Source organism: Cervus elaphus, chromosome 13 (assembly GCF_910594005.1).
Source record: "Cervus elaphus chromosome 13, mCerEla1.1, whole genome shotgun sequence".
NCBI lineage: Eukaryota > Metazoa > Chordata > Mammalia > Artiodactyla > Cervidae > Cervus > Cervus elaphus.
In genome coordinates, this window is record NC_057827.1 from 10366357 (window position 1) to 10383683 (window position 17327).

A 17327-nucleotide genomic window follows, 5' to 3' on the forward strand; every position below is an offset into this window, starting at 1 on the left:
AAATATGTAGATTGAACTGGGGAACAAAGGAAATAAAAAGTTATATTTACCAGTTAAGAACAAAACTAATTAAAGCACTAACTGGAAAACAAAACTAAAGCAAGGTGCCAAGTGGGGAATAAAGCAATGAAAACAAAACTAACAAATTTATTGAGAGGAAAGGAAAGAAAGAAAAAAATAGATATGCAAAATTAAGTTGAGGTAGATGAAGGAGATTTATATACATTAAAGATTAACTGCAAGGGGAAAAGAAAAGTAGGAAAGGCAAACAAAGGAGTAAATGTAGAAAAAATATAATAGGTTTTTAAAAATTAAAATTATGAAAAAGGGAAAAGAAAAAAATGGAAGAAGAAAGAAAAAAAAGGATAACTCCACAGAACTTCAAAAGCCCAATGTAGAGCAGAGGTTTATAACAACAATAACAAGCGTGACTGAATATATACATATACATATACACACATAAGCAAAATCAAAACAGTCCAATAAAAATAAAGTACAATAGATTGACCCGGCGAACATTGGAAACCAAAATTATATCTACCAGAACAAAACTAACTAAAGCACAAACTGGAAAACAAAACTAAAGCAAGGTGCCAATTTGGGAATAAAGCAATGAAAATAAAGCTAACAAATATGTTGAGTGGAAAGGAGAGAAAGAAAAGAAAGGAAGAATAGAGATGCAAAGTTAAATAGAGGTAGATAAAGAAGATTTATGTATGTTAAAGATTAACTGCAAGGAGAAAAGAACAGTAGGAAAAGCAAACAAAGGAATAAATGTAGACAAAATGATAATAGGTTTAAAAAATTTAAAATTAAAATTAAAAAAAAAGAAAAAGGAAAACTCCACAGAACTGCAAAAGCCCAACACAGAGAAAGAGGTTTATAACAACAATAAAAAATGTGACTGAGAAAAAAGAAATGGCTTAACTGGGTTTCATAGTGCAATAAAATCAACAACTACAACAGAGGGGAAAAAAAGGAAAAAAATTCCAAAAGATTCTACAGAACAAGTCAAAACATAAGAATAATAAATGTTTTTCTTGAGTCTCTGCTGTTAGAGTCCTTTCCCTCGCTGGGAGTCACAGTCCACCTCACCTCCCTAGGATGCCCTCCAACACTGCTGATCTCTGGACTTGTTGTGGGGCAGCTCAGATTCCAGTCTGGTCCTGCTCCTGTGTGTCCTTGCCTCCAGTGCCCACAGCTGTCAGAACTAGTGCGTTTTCTTTTGTGGGAGCTCTCAGTGGCCTTTTGTATATTCCACAGACAGAGTCTGCCTAGTTGATCGTGTGGATTTAATCTGCAGCTTGTGCAGCTGGTGGGAAGGTTTTGGGTCTTCTTCCTTAGTCACATTGCCCTTGGGTTTCAACTATGGTTTTATTTCCACCTCTGCATGTGGTCATACACTGGGGTTTGCTCCTGAGGCTGCCCTGGAGGGCTTGGGTCTGCCCCTGTGAGGCCAGGTGTGGAGGTGGTGCAGCTGCTTGGGTCGCAGGGGTTCTGAAACCACCAGGTACTCAGGGGGGTTGGCGGCTAGGGCAGCAGGAAATACAGTGCTCTAGAAGGGTGTGGCGACCAGTGTTGGCCAATATGCTCCAGTATTCTTGCCTGTAGAACCCTCCTCCCTGACAGAGAAGCCTGGAAGGCCACAGTCTACAGGGTCGCAAAGAGTCAATACGACTGAAGCGACCCCGCGTGCATAGATGCAAGACATTTTTTGCCTGTGGCAGCTCTGCCCCAGTGAGAGTTGAGCGTGAAGGTGGTGCAGCTGCTTGGCTTGCAGGGACCCTGGCGGTGCCAAGTGTGCAGGGACCCTGACTGCCTCTGCGGCAGGAGTCATGGCCCGTTCAGAGTCTTTTTTCCAGCCTTTCGTAGCTGGCGATCAGAAGGCCTCTTTGGCCAGCCTTTCTCCATAGCTCTGCACCTTCAGGCCCTTTAGACGGCTCCCTTGCCTGGGGTCCTTCTCTGTTGTTCAGTGAGTCAGGAACATAGAGGGCCCCCCTGGGTGGGGTCCTACTCCGTAGATCCGAACATCGGGCACTTAAAGCAGCCCCCTGGGTGGGGTCCTAGTCTGTAGTTCAGCGCATCAGGCACGTAAAGGGGCCCCCTGGGTGGGATCCAACTCTGTAGTTTGGTGCATTGGGCACATAGAGGGGCCCCCTGGGTGGGGTCCAACTCTGTCGTTTGGCACATCAGGCACATAGAGGGGCCCCCTGGGTGGGGTCCTAGTCTGTAGTTCAGCGCATCAGGCACATAGAGGGGCCCCCTGGGTGGGGTCCAACTCTGTAGTTTAGTGCATTGGGCACATAGAGGGGCCCCCTGGGTGGGGTCCAACTCTGTAGCTCAGTGCCTCTCTATTGTTCAGCTGCCATGACTGGCGTGTGGGGGGAGAGAGGCTATGGTGATGGCTCCACCCCCTAACGCATGACTCAGCAGTATCGCCTTGCTTCTGTGGCTGCCTGACTTTGTTCCACAGGCGTTTCCCCCTGCAGTCTCCTTCCTCACATCCCCTCAACCCGTCTCTCCGCAGTCAGCAGCAGCCTTCGCCCTGGGATTGCTCCACAATCCCTAAACTCCAGCTCCCAGTCATTACACCTTCCAGGGCACCTGTGCCCCTGTCTGCTGCTGCAAGGACTGTCTGATTCTCATTCCATTTAGGCTGCCACAGATCAGCTGTTTCACTCGCAGCCTTAAATGTTACTCCTCTGACTCAGACAGTTGCCCCGATGTAGGGATCAGACTCCTGCCTCAGTTCCCCCACCCACTGAGGGCTGGTCCAGTTCTACTGTGTGTGTCTGTACATGATCAGTCATGTCTGACTGTTTGTGACCTCATGGAATTTAGCCACCAGGCTCCTCTGTCCATGGAATTCTCCGCAAGAATAATGGAGTGGGTTGCCATTTCCTTTTCCACCAATCCTGCTAATATTCCTGTTTCTCCCCCTAGTTCCTTTGTCCTGCCGAGTTTTGCGTGGCTCTATATATTCTTTTCCTCTGGTCAGGTCCTCCTGGCTGCTCTCAGCTGGTGTTCTGCACGCACTTCTGGGTCTGAAAGTGTATTCCTGATGTATCCGAGGAGAGAGATGTACTCCACGTCCACTGACTCCTCTGCCATCTTTGAGAGTCTGTCTTGCCCCACATCCTTGCCATCAGACATTTCAATAGTTACCAGTTTAATGAACATGAGATTTTATCTTATTTTAATTTTCATTTTTCTCACTACTAAGCTTGAGCATTTTGTATAATTGTCAATAGCCATCTCTTCTGTGAATCATCTGTTTGTATCTTTTGTCTGCTTTTCTGTCATGTTGGATTTTTTCCCTTAATGGTGCGTATGAATTCTTTGTTTGATGCTAACGTTTGAAACAAACTTTAACATTTAGATTTTAGTACACATTTTCTGGGCTGAATATTTAACCCTCTGTCTTTTCATGGTTATTTCCTAAGTGTTGCTTACTTAAATCCTGAAGATTTTTTCAAAATGGTATATTTTTGCCCAATTAGAGTTGTGAAACTTTCAGGCTATTGCATTTAAAACTGTGTTGAAAGGATGCAGAATGTGTAGAAAATACACTAATTTTAATGGTCTTAATCCCTAAAACAAAGTATGTTAATGATATCAAATCATTTTCTACGTCACAATTTGATGATTACCACAGAGTCTTTTAAATTTATTTTCAGGTAATATAGAGATTATGAAAGAAATCCATGCACTTTTATCAAGAGCCACATTTTATAATCTGAGTTCTTCTCCACTAAACTGAGTCACTGAGCTGGCTGGGATCAACTACTATAGCTTTACTCTCTTCTGGAAAATAAATGTGACTGACCAGATGTTCTCCAGAATCCACTTATCCCTAAAACTTACTTTTTCTCTTAGAAGTTCATTTTTTTAAAGAAGTTCATTTTTAAAAGCCTACAAGCCTTAGAAAAGTGAAATAATTTCTTAAGGAAATTAGGTATATAAATAGCAAGTGTAATGAAAATAAATACCGTCTGTGGAAAATAGAATGTATTTTATATTGGTGAGTTGAGACAGTTTAAATAAAAAGCAAAGCAACCTTTGATCCTGGTTCTGAAGATCAAGAAGAGGCACTCTATGTATACAAACCAGTCACAAACAATTGGGAGCCATGAATAAGCCAGCTATAGGGTATGTTTTCAATACTGCTTTGACTCCCACTCAGGACTGAGGAAGCTGAGACATGGCCTTGGTCCTGTACTCTGTGTCTGAGACATTTGACACCAGCCAGAGCAAATTACTGTGTGATATTACAGGTTCGAGCATTTTTTCATGAGCCCCCCTCCCAAAGTAAAAGGATACATAGGAAAAGTTGGAAGTGTGTCCATTGCTTTAGGATTCTCCTGTGCTTGGGTGAATGAGTCTTTGAACGTGGTTCAGTTAAGCTCTGTGCCCCTGCTCCTAGAACATGCCTTTCAAAGGGGAAAGTTGGCTTCAATTGCCTTTAATCTAGGGGAGATCATTTAGGTCCCAGTTGCAGAATTTCTGTTTCTCTCAGGGTGTGGGATGTTCTCAGACAGACTGATTGCACACCTTCCTTCACAGTGACTGTGACTTCAACACCATCCTCTGAATGCAAGTCTTCTCTGCCCTTTTGGAGTGCCAGGCTAATGATATTTGCCGGTACTGGTACCAGTGGTGATGTGGGGCTTCCCAAGCCCTTATTAAGATCAGTATTGAGTTCTCTTTTCTACAGGTAACTTGTTCTTCATTCTTTTCACCATCACTTTGTATAACTGAAGGGAGTTGCTGAGGAGAGGAAGGAGGTACTTTTAAAAGACCTTGCAAAAGTTATACTCATGAAGTTCCAATTGTGGAATGAACAACATTGATAATATGTATTCTAGAGGACCCACATCATTTCTGGAAAACAACCAGTTGAATATTAGATATCTTTGCTAATTCCATAAAGTTATCTAACATTATCAGAATAGTAATATGATGTCTGTAATGACACAGCTAACCCTTCAACAAGGGCAGCTGGCAGGAAGGTAACAAGGAGCGTGTGTGCTCCAGCATGCTTAGCACATGCGAGAGTTGTGCACCCAGTGACTACAGTCCTTTGGTTGCTGAAGCCCAGATTCACCCTTTACTCTTCAAAGAAGATCCTTGGATATTTTTGGATCCTTCTTTTTGCATGGATTTTCTTGGGTCCTTGATGATTTGTGGGACGGGTTAGGGCCAACGAGTTACATGAGACCAGTTCTGCAAGCTCAGGGACAACTAAGAAATAGGGAAGTAACGGGTGCTGGTGTGCAGAGAGCAAGCAAAGAGAAGGCAATACAAGAAAAGAAGCTGGCTGATTCCAAGAGAAGACTCACTGCTGCTGGTACAAGCAGAGTCTTTTCATCTCATCAAGGCAGACAGATAGAGTTCCAGAAAACACTGTGCCTTGACTTTTAGCAAGTATTTATTATTAGATTCCTTGTTCCCCTAGAGCTTGCTTGACTTATTTTTCATTTTTATTAAGTATTGTAATTTCTGGAAAAGATTTACCTTGTGAGAAGGTACTTTGCAGAATATAGATTGTGGTTTATATCTTAAAGTTTCTGGATTTCAGCCCATTTAGAAAAGTGTCATTTTTTTTCTAGCACACCTTAGTCAAGGTTTTTTAAACTGTGGGTTGAAGATCATTAATAGGTTGCCAAATCAGTTTTGTATCATTTTTAAATGAAATAGAATAGAATGAAGTATGTCAGTGTCTGTCTGACTCTCTGGATGCCCTGTCTCTCCAAGTATTCCAGCAGGGGTTTGTAGAGCACTGTGGTTCAAACTATCTAAGTTTAGATCAGGGCTTTCATTCTATCTGCTGCTCATGATTGTGTGACCTTGAAAAAGTTACTTAACCCCTCTGCGCCTCCTTTTCCTCCCTATTAAAGAGAAGGGTGCTATATCCTAGGGGTGCTGTGAGGAGAAAATGGTATTGTTCATACTAACTGCTTAGTTTGGTGCCTGGCACATGGACATTTATAGTGTGGGTGTCTATAGCACCTTCATTTATAATTACCAACACTTGGAAGCAACCAAGATGTCTGTCAATACATGAGTAGATGCATAACTGTGATATGTGCATCCAGACAATGGAATAGTCTTCAGCAGTAAAAAGAAATGAGCTATTAATTTATGAAAAAACTTGATAGCTCATTTCCTTTTGTTTAACAATGTTTGTTACTAAGCTAATTTTAAAAGCTAAATACTGTATTACTCTAACAGCAAGGCATTCTGGAAAAGACAAAACTGTGGCAACAATAAAAAGATCAGTGATTGCCAGTGATTAGGCAGGAGGGAGGGATGAACAGGCAGAGCATAGAGGATTTTCAGGACAGTGGAAAAAATTAACCCTTTAAAGATTTCATTACTGTTGTTGTATTACAGGTAGCATATACAAGATGAAATTGAATATAATATGAGGTTTTATTAATATTTATGAACACCACTCAATTTCCAGTTTACATTATTAAAGTTTGTATAATGTGCAACCATTCATCATTCATCTAACAACTCTTACTAACAGGAAATCCTTTCTGAGCTTCACCACCAAGGGCAGTGGTTCTCCATTTTATTGGACCCACACTCCCTTCACTAGCCTGAATTTAAATTCCTAGGTAATAGCACTCACCTAAAAGCATAATTTCAAAAAAGTAATATAATGCCACAACTGTAATAAAAAAGAAATAAGATGAAAGACATTTCTCATAAAATATGCACTTCATGTGTAATGTGTACATGAGAGCACTAGAGAATGTACTGTGTTGACAGGTGCTATGTTTGCTTATATGGAGACTCACCATGAGTGGGGCAGCTGCAAATTCAGATGATGCCGTCTTCAATGCCACTGGTAGAGTTGCTATCCGTGACATGGCTTTCTGAAACTGTAAAGTTCTGAACAAAATGAAGTATAGTCTTCCTTTGATTTATGTACGTAATTGCATTCCTGAAGAATTGAGAATATATTAACAGCCATGCAAGAATTCCTGTGCCTGAATGTAAAATGGAATTAGGTTCCAGGCCTGAATAATTACAAATGCAGGTCTGGCAGGACATTTGGATGTCATGCACATTGTAAGATGTATGGCATCCCTAGCCAATGCTTACTAAAAGTCAACAGTGCTCAGAAAGTCAATCTTTCTGACTGTGAGGATGTCATGCATTTCCAAAGTCCCTATATGGTCCAAGCCCTCTTCTTAGAGGTGAGGGTGCTGAATGAAGGATGTGGCTTCAGGCTATGGTGAGCATCCTCCAAGATGAATTTATCTCTCAGCTAAAGCAGCTACTCAAGTCCTGAGAAAGGGGTGGAAATGGACTTCCCTAGTGGTCCAGTGGTTAAGAATACACCTGCCAATGCAGGGAACACAGGTTCGATCCCTGGTCCAGGAAGATCCCATGTGCCGCAGAGCAACTAAGTGCATGTGCCACAACTACTGAGCCCGAGCTCTGGAGACTGAGAGCCCCAGCTATTAAGGCTGCATGCCACAACTACTGGAGCCTGTGCACCTGGAGCCCGTGCTCCACAAGGAGAGAAGCCACTGCAATGAGAAGCCTGTGCACCTCAACTAGAGAGCAGCCTGCGCTCTGCAGCTAGAGAAAGCCCGAGTGGAGCAAGGAAGACCCAACACAGCCATATTAAGTAAATAAGTAACTTTTAATGGAGTGAAAAGATGCTTGTATGCCTTTCTAGGAAGAAATTAGGGGTGGAGTCAGTGGTGATTCAGACGGTAAAGAATCTGCCTGCAGTGCAGGAGACCCGGCATCAATCCCCGGGTCAGGAAGATCTCCTGGATAAAGGAATAGTAACCCACTCCACTATTCTTGCCTGGAGAATCCAAGGGACAGAGGAGCTGGTGGGCTACAGTCCATGATGGGGGGCAGAGGCGGGTTACAAAGAGTTGGACAGGACTGAGTGACTAACAGTTCACACTTTCATTTTCAGGGAGAAATTAGTTTCTTTGTTCTGATTCAGATTTCCCCTTGTTCCCTACAAAAATCATTTAAATAATGACAAGGAGAGCCAAGGGGCATTGTTCATGAAAGCAAACATCAACCAAGCATGGCCCTTCCCTGAAGGACTCTGTCTGCCGGGGGCAGCACCCTGATCCTGGCTCCCAGCCAGTTGTGGGAAGGTTGCCTTTCTTTGTTGCGTCTTAACTGATGAGATGCCAAGTTTATTCCTCAGGGTTTACAGTGAGCTTTGTTTATTTTGAGACCCTTTCTGTGTTGTAGAAAAGAGCAGAACGTACAGAAAAGAGCCTATGAAATTGTATTTCTGTGATTAAGACAGCAGAACGTGTACATCGGTGTTGGTGTTGGTGTTATTTAGGCCTTTGTTCGCACAAAGAAGTGTTTGGTTACACATACCCCAGGAATCTCCAGAGGTGGTCAGTTTTAGTCTTCAGGTCACAAGAGGGAAAACCTTTATGGTTATGGATGTCATTTTGAAAAATGATGTGTGAGGAAACAGTCTCACGGTCCATAGTTTTTTCTGCTCTAGGTTAAGGTTAATAGATATGTTTGTGAACCAGCTTAGAGTGTCAGAGATCATGTCCAGTGCTGGCCTTGCACAGAACTTGAGTTCTTGGTATTGTTTTAATAGTTCACACCATCTTTATCTTTTGTAGTGAAGTCTGATCTGTGACAGTTCCATCTGCCTTCCTTGGGAACAATTTTATTCCACTAGGAGTTTTCCTGGCAAAATTCCTTTCAGAACACCATGAAGCCAAGGAAAAACATATAACTCTTTATTAAGAACTGTCTTGGAAGGACATTCCTGCATAAAGAAAACAGGAAACATCCTATCCCTCAAAGTAAAAATATCCTGACAACCAAAATGCTCACATGAGTAATACTTTACTTAGCAGATGTTTACTGGGGAAACCATCATGTTTGCTTTATAACAAGAAATACTCTGGTTTTATTTTTAAACTTATCATCAGTAAAATATTTTTGTACTGTTGTACAGTTCTGTGAATTTCAACACAAGTGTAGGTTTGTGTAGCCATTGCTATAATCTGGATATAGAATAATTCTATCACTCCAATAGCTCCTCCCTCCACCCCAGCTCTTGGCAGCACTTATCTGTTCACCATAAGTGAACAGTTTAGTCTTTTAAAGAATGTCATGAAAAAGTACATTAGTATGTCTTTTGGTAGGTAACCTTTTGAAACAAACTTTTGACTTAAAACCTTTGAGATTCATCCAGTATCTTTTTTTTTTTTTTTTTTTTCCAGTGGGTTTTGTCATACATTGATATGAATCAGCCATGGATTTACATGTATTCCCAATCCCGATCCCCCCTCCCACCTCCCTCTCCACCCGATTCCTCTGGGTCTTCCCAGTGCACCAGGCCGGAGCACTTGTCTCATGCATCCCACCTGGGCTGGTGATCTGTTTCACCATAGATAGTATACATGCTGTTCTTTTGAAATATCCCACCCTCACATTCTCCCACAAAGTTCAAAAGTCTGTTCTGTATTTCTGTGTCTCTTTTTCTGTTTTGCATATAGGGTTATCGTTATCACCTTTCTAAATTCCATATATATGTGTTAGTATGCTGTAATGTTCTTTATCTTTCTGGCTTACTTCACTCTGTATAATGGGCTCCAGCTTCATCCATCTCATTAGGACTGGTTCAAATGAATTCTTTTTAATGGCTGAGTAATATTCCATGGTGTATATGTACCACAGCTTCCTTATCCATTCATCTGCTGATGGGCATCTAGGTTGCTTCCATGCAAAATAATCTTGAGAAAGAAGAATGGAACTGGAGGAATCAACCTGCCTGACTTCAGACTCTACTACAAAGCCACAGTCATCAAGACAGTATGGTACTGGCACAAAGACAGAAATATAGATCAATGGAACAGAATAGAAAGCCCAGAGATAAATCCACGAACCTATGGACACCTTATCTTTGACAAAGGAGGCAAGGATATACAATGGAAAAAAGACAACCTCTTTAACAAGTGGTGCTGGGAAAACTGGTCAACCACTTGTAAAAGAATGAAACTAGAACACTTTCTAACACCATACACAAAAATAAACTCAAAATGGATTAAAGATCTAAATGTAAGACCAGAAACTATAAAACTCCTAGAGGAGAACATAGGCAAAACACTCTCCGACATAAATCACAGCAAGATCCTCTATGACCCACCTCCCAGAATATTGGAAATAAAAGCAAAACTAAACAAATGGGACCTAATGAAACTTAAAAGCTTTTGCACTACAAAGGAAACTATAAGCAAGGTGAAAAGACAGCCCTCAGATTGGGAAAAAATAATAGCAAATGAAGAAACAGACAAAGGATTAATCTCAAAAATATACAAGCAACTCCTGCAGCTCAATTCCAGAAAAATAAATGACCCAATCAAAAAATGGGCCAAAGAACTAAACAGACATTTCTCCAAAGAAGACATACAGATGGCTAACAAACACATGAAAAGATGCTCAACATCACTCATTATTAGAGAAATGCAAATCAAAACCACAATGAGGTACCATTACACGCCAGTCAGGATGGCTGCTATCCAAAAGTCTACAAGCAATAAATGCTGGAGAGGGTGTGGAGAAAAGGGAACCCTCTTACACTGTTGGTGGGAATGCAAACTAGTACAGCCGCTATGGAAAACAGTGTGGAGATTTCTTAAAAAACTGGAAATAGAACTGCCATATGACCCAGCAATCCCACTTCTGGGCATACACACTGAGGAAACCAGATCTGAAAGAGACACGTGCACCCCAATGTTCATCGCAGCACTGTTTATAATAGCCAGGACATGGAAGCAACCTAGATGCCCATCAGCAGATGAATGGATAAGGAAGCTGTGGTACATCCAGTATCTTATAAATATCAGAAGTTTGTCTCTATTTATGGATGTACAACTGCTTACTAATTTACTTGTTGAAAAACATTTGGATTGCTTTCAATTTTTGGCAATTATGAATAGAGTTTTTGTAAACATTTGCTTTTGTGTAAACATTAATATTGTATCTGACTCTAGGATAGATACTCGGGTAGGAATGCTGAGACAAAGTGTCTATGCCATTTTGCATTTCCATCAGCAATGCATAAGAGTTCCTTCCAGTCACTCTGCATCCTTGTCAGCACTTGGTATTCTCAGAATTTTTAATTTTCATTCTAATTTTAGAATAAAATTATAATTTAAATTTTAATTTAAATTAAATTTTTAATTTAATCATGATTTTAATTTGCATTTTCCTAATGGCTCATGATGTTGAACATCTTTTCATGTGGACAGCCTGTATCCTCACAGAAGTGTCTATTTTTATATATTTTCCCATTTAAAAAACTTTTTTCGTATTGTTACGAGAATTTTTTATTATCCTACAAGTTGAATATGGGATTTGCAAATAATACTTCCCAGTTTGCAACTTGTATTTTTATTCTCTAAATTGTTTCTTTTACAAAGCAAAAGTTTTTAATTTTGATGTAGTACAGTTTATAATTTTTTTAATGGAATATGCTTTTTGTATCATGTCAAAGAACTCATTACTCAACCCTAGGTTGTACGTTTTCTTCTGAAAGTTTTGTAGTTTTATATTTTACGTTTAAAGCGATTCGTTTTATGTTAACATTTGTATAAGGTTAAAATTTACTTTCTGCCTATGGATTTCTAATTGTTTCAGCATCATTTGTTGAAAAGACTACCCTTTCTCCATTAAATTGCTTTTGTACCTTTGTCAAAACTCAATTGGCCATATTTGTGTGAGTCTATTTCTAGATTCTCTTTTCTGTTTCATTAATCTATGTGTTTACCCCTTTGCTAATACCATCCAGTCTTTATTACTGTAACTTTATAGTCAAGTCTTAAAATTTGGTAATTCAAGTTTTCCAATTTTGTTCTCCTTTTTCATTGTTGCCTTCTCTATTCTAGTTCCTTTGCATCTCCATATAAATTTTAGAATCAGCTTATCTGTAGGAAATCTTGCTAAGATTTTAAATGGTATTATGTGGAATCTATACATAAATTTGGGGATAATTAACACTTTTACTGTATTAAAACTTCCAAGTCATGAACATAGTATGTCTCTTTAGTTATTTAGATCTTTGAGTTCTTTTATCAGAGTTTTGCAGGTTTTACATGAAGATCCTATACATGCTTTGTTATACTTGTACCTAAGTGTTTTGTTTTGCAAAACTATTTTAATTTTCAATTTTAATTTTTAATTAAAAAATTTTAATTTTCTGTTTTAGTTGGAAATTTCTAGTCATGTTGGTTTACTATGACTGCCGTAACAAACTGCCACAAACTTGGTGGCTTAAAACAACAGAACTTTACTTTCTGAAGTTCTGGAGGTCAAAAGTCTATGATCAGTTTTGAGTAGAAATCAAAACTGTGTGGCAGGAAATCAGTTCTTTGGCTCTTCTAACCACTGGTAGCTGCCAGCATTCCTTGGCTTATGGCTATATCACTGCAGTCTCTACTTCTGTCTTCATATTCCTTTCTTCTGTGTCAGATCCCCTCTGCCCCTCTTATGAAGCCATGATCATCTCTCATCTCAAAATCCTTAATTTAATCACATGTGCAAAAAACTTCACCATGTAAGGTAACCGTCACAGATCACAGGAATTAGGACATAATATTTTTGAGGACATTTTCAGCTTACTACATGAGAAGGAAATGGCAGCCCACTCCAGTATTCCTGCGTGGAAAATCCCATGATTGGAGGAGCCTGGCAGGCTACAGTCCATGGGGTCACAGAGTCGGACATGACTGAGCGACTTAACTTACTTACTAACTTACATTTACATTAGCGTTTAGAAATCAAGATTGTGTGTGTGAGAGAGAGAGAACACAGAGACACACAGAGAGACAGAGATTGTGTATGTTGACCTTTTATGCTGTAGCCTTAGTGCTAAACTCATATATTAATTCTAGGAGTTTTGGGGTTGATTCTTTATATTTCTATATAAATAATAATGTCATCTGCGGATTTTCTTGGCAGTCTAGCAGTTAAGACTCCATACTTTCAATGTGGGGGGTCCAAGTTCGATCCCTGGTTAGGGAACTAAGATCCCACATGCCATGTGGCATGAGCAAAAAAAGTAAAAAGTTAAAAAATAAATGTGTCATCTGCAGATAAAGATATTTTTCTTTCTTCCCAATTTGTATGACATTTGTTTCTTTCTCTTGCCTTATTTCATTGACTAGAATTTCCAATGCAATGTGAATAGGAATGGTGAAAGTGGACATCCAGACTTGTTCCTAGTCTTAGAGGGAAAGCATTCAGTCATTCGCCAACAAGTAGTCCTTCTTTGCAGAGAAGTTTTCAAAGTTGTTGTTTTTTTAAAATCATGATTGGATGTTGAATTTTTTCATATGATTTTTGTCCGTCAATTAATGTAATCATTTTTACTTCTTTATATTATTAATATGATGGGTTCATTCAGTTCAGTTCAGTTCAGTCACTCAGTCGTGTCCGACTCTTTGCGACCCCATGAATCGCAGCATGCCAGGCCTCCCTGTCCATCACCAACTCCCAGAGTTTACTCAAACTCATGCCTGTCAAGTCGGTGATGCCATCCAGCCATCTCATCCTCTGTCGTCCCCTTCTCCTCCTGCCCCCAATCCCTCCCAGCATCAGGGTCTTTTCCAATGAGTCAACTCTTCGCATGAGGTGGCCAAAGTATTGGAGTTTCAGCTTCAGCATCAGTCCTTCCAGTGAACACCCAGGACTGATCTCGTTTAGGATGGACTGGTTGGATCTCCTTGCAGTCCAAGGGGTTACATTCACTGATTTCCAAACATTGAACCAGCTTTGCATTACTGGGACAAACCTCATGGTGTACTATTTTTTATACATCACTAGTTTCGGTTTGGAACATTTTGTTGAGGATTTTAAAGTCTATGTTCATTAAAGATATTGGTCTGTAGTTGTATTTTCTTACACTGTCTTTGTCTGGTTTTGGTATCAGGGTAATCTGGCCTCATAAAGTAAATTGGGATGTGTTCCCTCTTCTTTTTTTCTGGAAGAGATTTGGTGTTTTTCTCCTTTATATGTTTCATGAAATTTGCCAGTGAAGCCATCTGTTCTGATGATATTCTTTTTCAGAAGATTTTAAACTACATATTTTTTTTTCATAGTTTTAAGACTACTCAGGTAACCTCTGTTTTCAATTTCATTGATTTCTCATCTCTGTTATTTCCTCCCTTTTGCTCACTTTGAGCTTATTTTTCATTTCTTTTTTCCCCTAGTTTCTTAAGTTGGAAGCTTATATCAATAGAGCCTTTTCTTCTTTTCTAATATAAGCATTTATAAGGTATACATTTCCTTTTGAGCACTATTTTAACTACATGAACAAGTTTAATATGTTGTATTTTTATTTTAATTAAAAGTATTTTCTAGTATTTCTTGAGACTTACTCTTTTGATCCCTTGATTTATTTATAAGGTGTTGTTTAATTTCCAAGTGTTTTGAAATTTCCGTATTATTTTTTGATACAATTTCTAGCTTAATTCCATTAGGACATGAAGATACTTTTCATAATTTCGATTAAGTTTGTGAAGGTTTGTTTTATGATTCCTGATATGTTCTGTCTTGGTGAATGTTTGGTTGTGTGGATGAATATGTGTTTTCTCTGAAGGGAGTCATACCTCTGAACCGGGCCCATTTGTTTGCTTATTCACCGAAGAGTCTTTATGGAAAGTTGTCACTCACAGCCCATTGTTTTCTTTGTCTAGAGCATCCGGGATGTGAGGAGTGATAGTGAGGGTGAGTATGAAGAGGAAGAAGATGAGGAAGAGGAGGAAGAGGAGAAGGAAGAAGCCACGGGAGGCAAAGAGACAGACCATTTGAAGAACAGCCTTGGGGCCGACAGGCACCTCATCCCCAATGGTCAGCATGGCTGTTAGCTTGAGACCCGCATAGTTCCCAGTGCCCAGCGCCCTACAAGGGCTGCCGGGAGCGGGACGTGCGCCCTCCTCTACCGCTGTGGCCTTGACCCAGAGGGACCGCAGATTTTGCCCTTCCTTCCTTCTTTATCACCACCTTCCCCCTCCTAAGATGTATTTAACAAAATGTTGTTTTTGTGTTAAAATGTTGAATATAAGCATCCCAGTGGACTTTACTGGAGTTAGGACTCAGGCTTCAAAGATTTCTCCAGAGAACCCTTCTAGTTCTAATTGTGCCCATTCATGCATTTGAGACACTTGGAGCCAACTTGGTTGTGGGCCTTCCCCTTCCCACCTTGCCTGTGTTCATGATGATTTGAGAAGTGCTAAGGCAACCCACTTTTTCCAGGTGTGTTTGGCCACAGAGATAACTCACTTCCCAAAAGTGAGCTAGAGATAGCAAAGGAGCAGTGGTGGCAGGACCAAACTAAGGGGCCAGGCTTCAGGGCTCACAGGCCCCCTTCTGCTGTGGACAATATTTAAGCCTTCCATTCTGTGTGCTGCATCTCTCCAATGGGAAGAACCAGGCGTGCCCTGTCCCCTCACAGGGATGGAGTAAGGATCAAATGAGATAATAATGGGCATGAGAGCACATACTGTAGCTGTGGTGTTCCTATTACCAGACCCTCTCTCCACCGTGACCCCAGCCCTGACCTCTCTCCACTCTGACCCCAGCTCTGACCTCTCTCCACTCTGACCCCAGCCCTGACCCTCCTTTCACCATGACCCCAGTCCTGACCTCTCTCCACTCTGACCCCAGCCCTGACCCTCTCTCCTCTGTGACCCAGCCCTGACCCTCTGTCTACTCTGACCCCATTCCTGACCTCTCTGCACTCTGACCCCAGCCCTGACCCTCTCTCCACTCTGACCCCAGCCCTGACCCTCTCTCCTCTGTGACCCAGCCCTGACCCTCTCTCCTCTGTGACCCAGCCCTGACCCTCTGTCTACTCTGACCCCAGCCCTGACCCTCTCTCCTCTGTGACCCAGCCCTGACCCTCTCTCCACTCTGACCCCAGCCCTGACCTCTCTCCACTGTGACCCCAGCCCTGACCCTCCTTTCACTGTGACCCCAGCCCTGACCTCTCTCCACTGTGACCCCTGCCCTGACCCTCTCTCCACTCTGACCCCAGCCCTGACCCTCTCTCCACTCTGACCCCAGCCCTGGCCTTCCTTTCACTGTGATCCCAGCCCTGTTTGGGAGAGCAGCCTGGTGAAACTTGACACTGAATGGGCCTAAACAAAAGGCATAGTCTTGAAGAATTCCTTTTAAATGTGTCTGGAGACACCTGGAAATGCAAGTACCCAGAAAGCTGTTTCCACTTTATTTGGTGACTGTTTGTTAGCTCTCCAAAGGTAATTCTCATGTCCCCCAGGTTCTTGTCCCTCAGGCTCCATGGCCAAGAGAAGGGAGTTTGGGCCCCACTCCTTGTATGTTGCTGGTTTCTCCTTGTTTCCTCTCTGAGAGGGATGCATTCCTGCTGTGTCCTGAGCCACCCCCTCAGCCAGCAGAGCTACCCAGCAGGCCATGGGGTCCACAAGGGCACTGGACCAGGTCAGGCTGCTCCCCGAGTCACCATCATTCAAGAAGCCCAGCATCTGGGATGCAGCTTGCACCTGAGCTCCTGAGCAAAGGAGGTCTTGGAAACAGAAGGAGATGCTGCACTATAAATCTCTGCAGTCCAAGCCAACCAGAGTGCAAAGCAGTAACACAGAACAAGAGAAAGTCTGGAGAACGTCCCCGATAAGGTCTGAGTCAGCATCAGCTCCTGGGCCGCCTACTTCTTTGGAAGGACAGGTAGGGGCTGGTAGGTCAGTAGACATCTCTCAGCCCCCACAGGGGTGCTTCATCTGAGGCTCGCATTCAGGCCCCCCAGGCTTTCTCAGGTGGCTGACTGAGGAGAGGCAGAACCTTGCGGGGGAGGAGCTGAGCAGAATATGCAGCTTTTCCCCACCCAGTCTCTCATATTTTTTGGTCACATTTGCATCTTCATCCTGTTTTGCTGAGGGTCCATATTACAAAGCCAAGTAAGTGGAAGCTGAGACCACAGGGACCAGTGAAACCCACACAGGCTCCACCAATGGGAGCCGTAGCCCCTGCAGCACAAAGGACACTATATATGGTAAAGGTGTTGGCAGTTTTGTTTTGTTTTTTCAGTAAAAATATATATTTTTAAACCTTCAGGATTCTTTCCCAACAAAATTTCTTTTTGAGGAATTGTTAGAACAACAGAAAAAATGTGTCGGGTTTCTCTGTATAATATCTGCTTTTATGAATACAATAACATTATATGTATAATATATATTATAAACCTCAAATGCCTCCAGTTACAGCTGTTCAAGCATAGCTGTTGAATTATTATTATTTTTTTCTATTTTTGGTGAAAGGTCACACTAAGATAT

The 17327-nt window shown here is 41.5% G+C and overlaps 1 protein-coding gene across 2 annotated transcripts in view; it reads left to right on the forward strand.

Moving 5' to 3' along the window:
• CERS3 (ceramide synthase 3) overlaps positions 1-15667 on the forward strand; it is a 147711-nt gene extending 132044 nt beyond the window's left edge. For both annotated transcript variants that reach the window (XM_043922615.1, XM_043922616.1), the window contains exon 11: positions 14718-15667. In XM_043922615.1, coding sequence (XP_043778550.1) covers positions 14718-14888 — 171 coding nt within the window. In that variant the 3' untranslated portion in view covers positions 14889-15667. The remainder of the gene's footprint in view (positions 1-14717) is intronic.
• The last annotated feature ends 1660 nt before the right edge of the window (positions 15668-17327 follow it).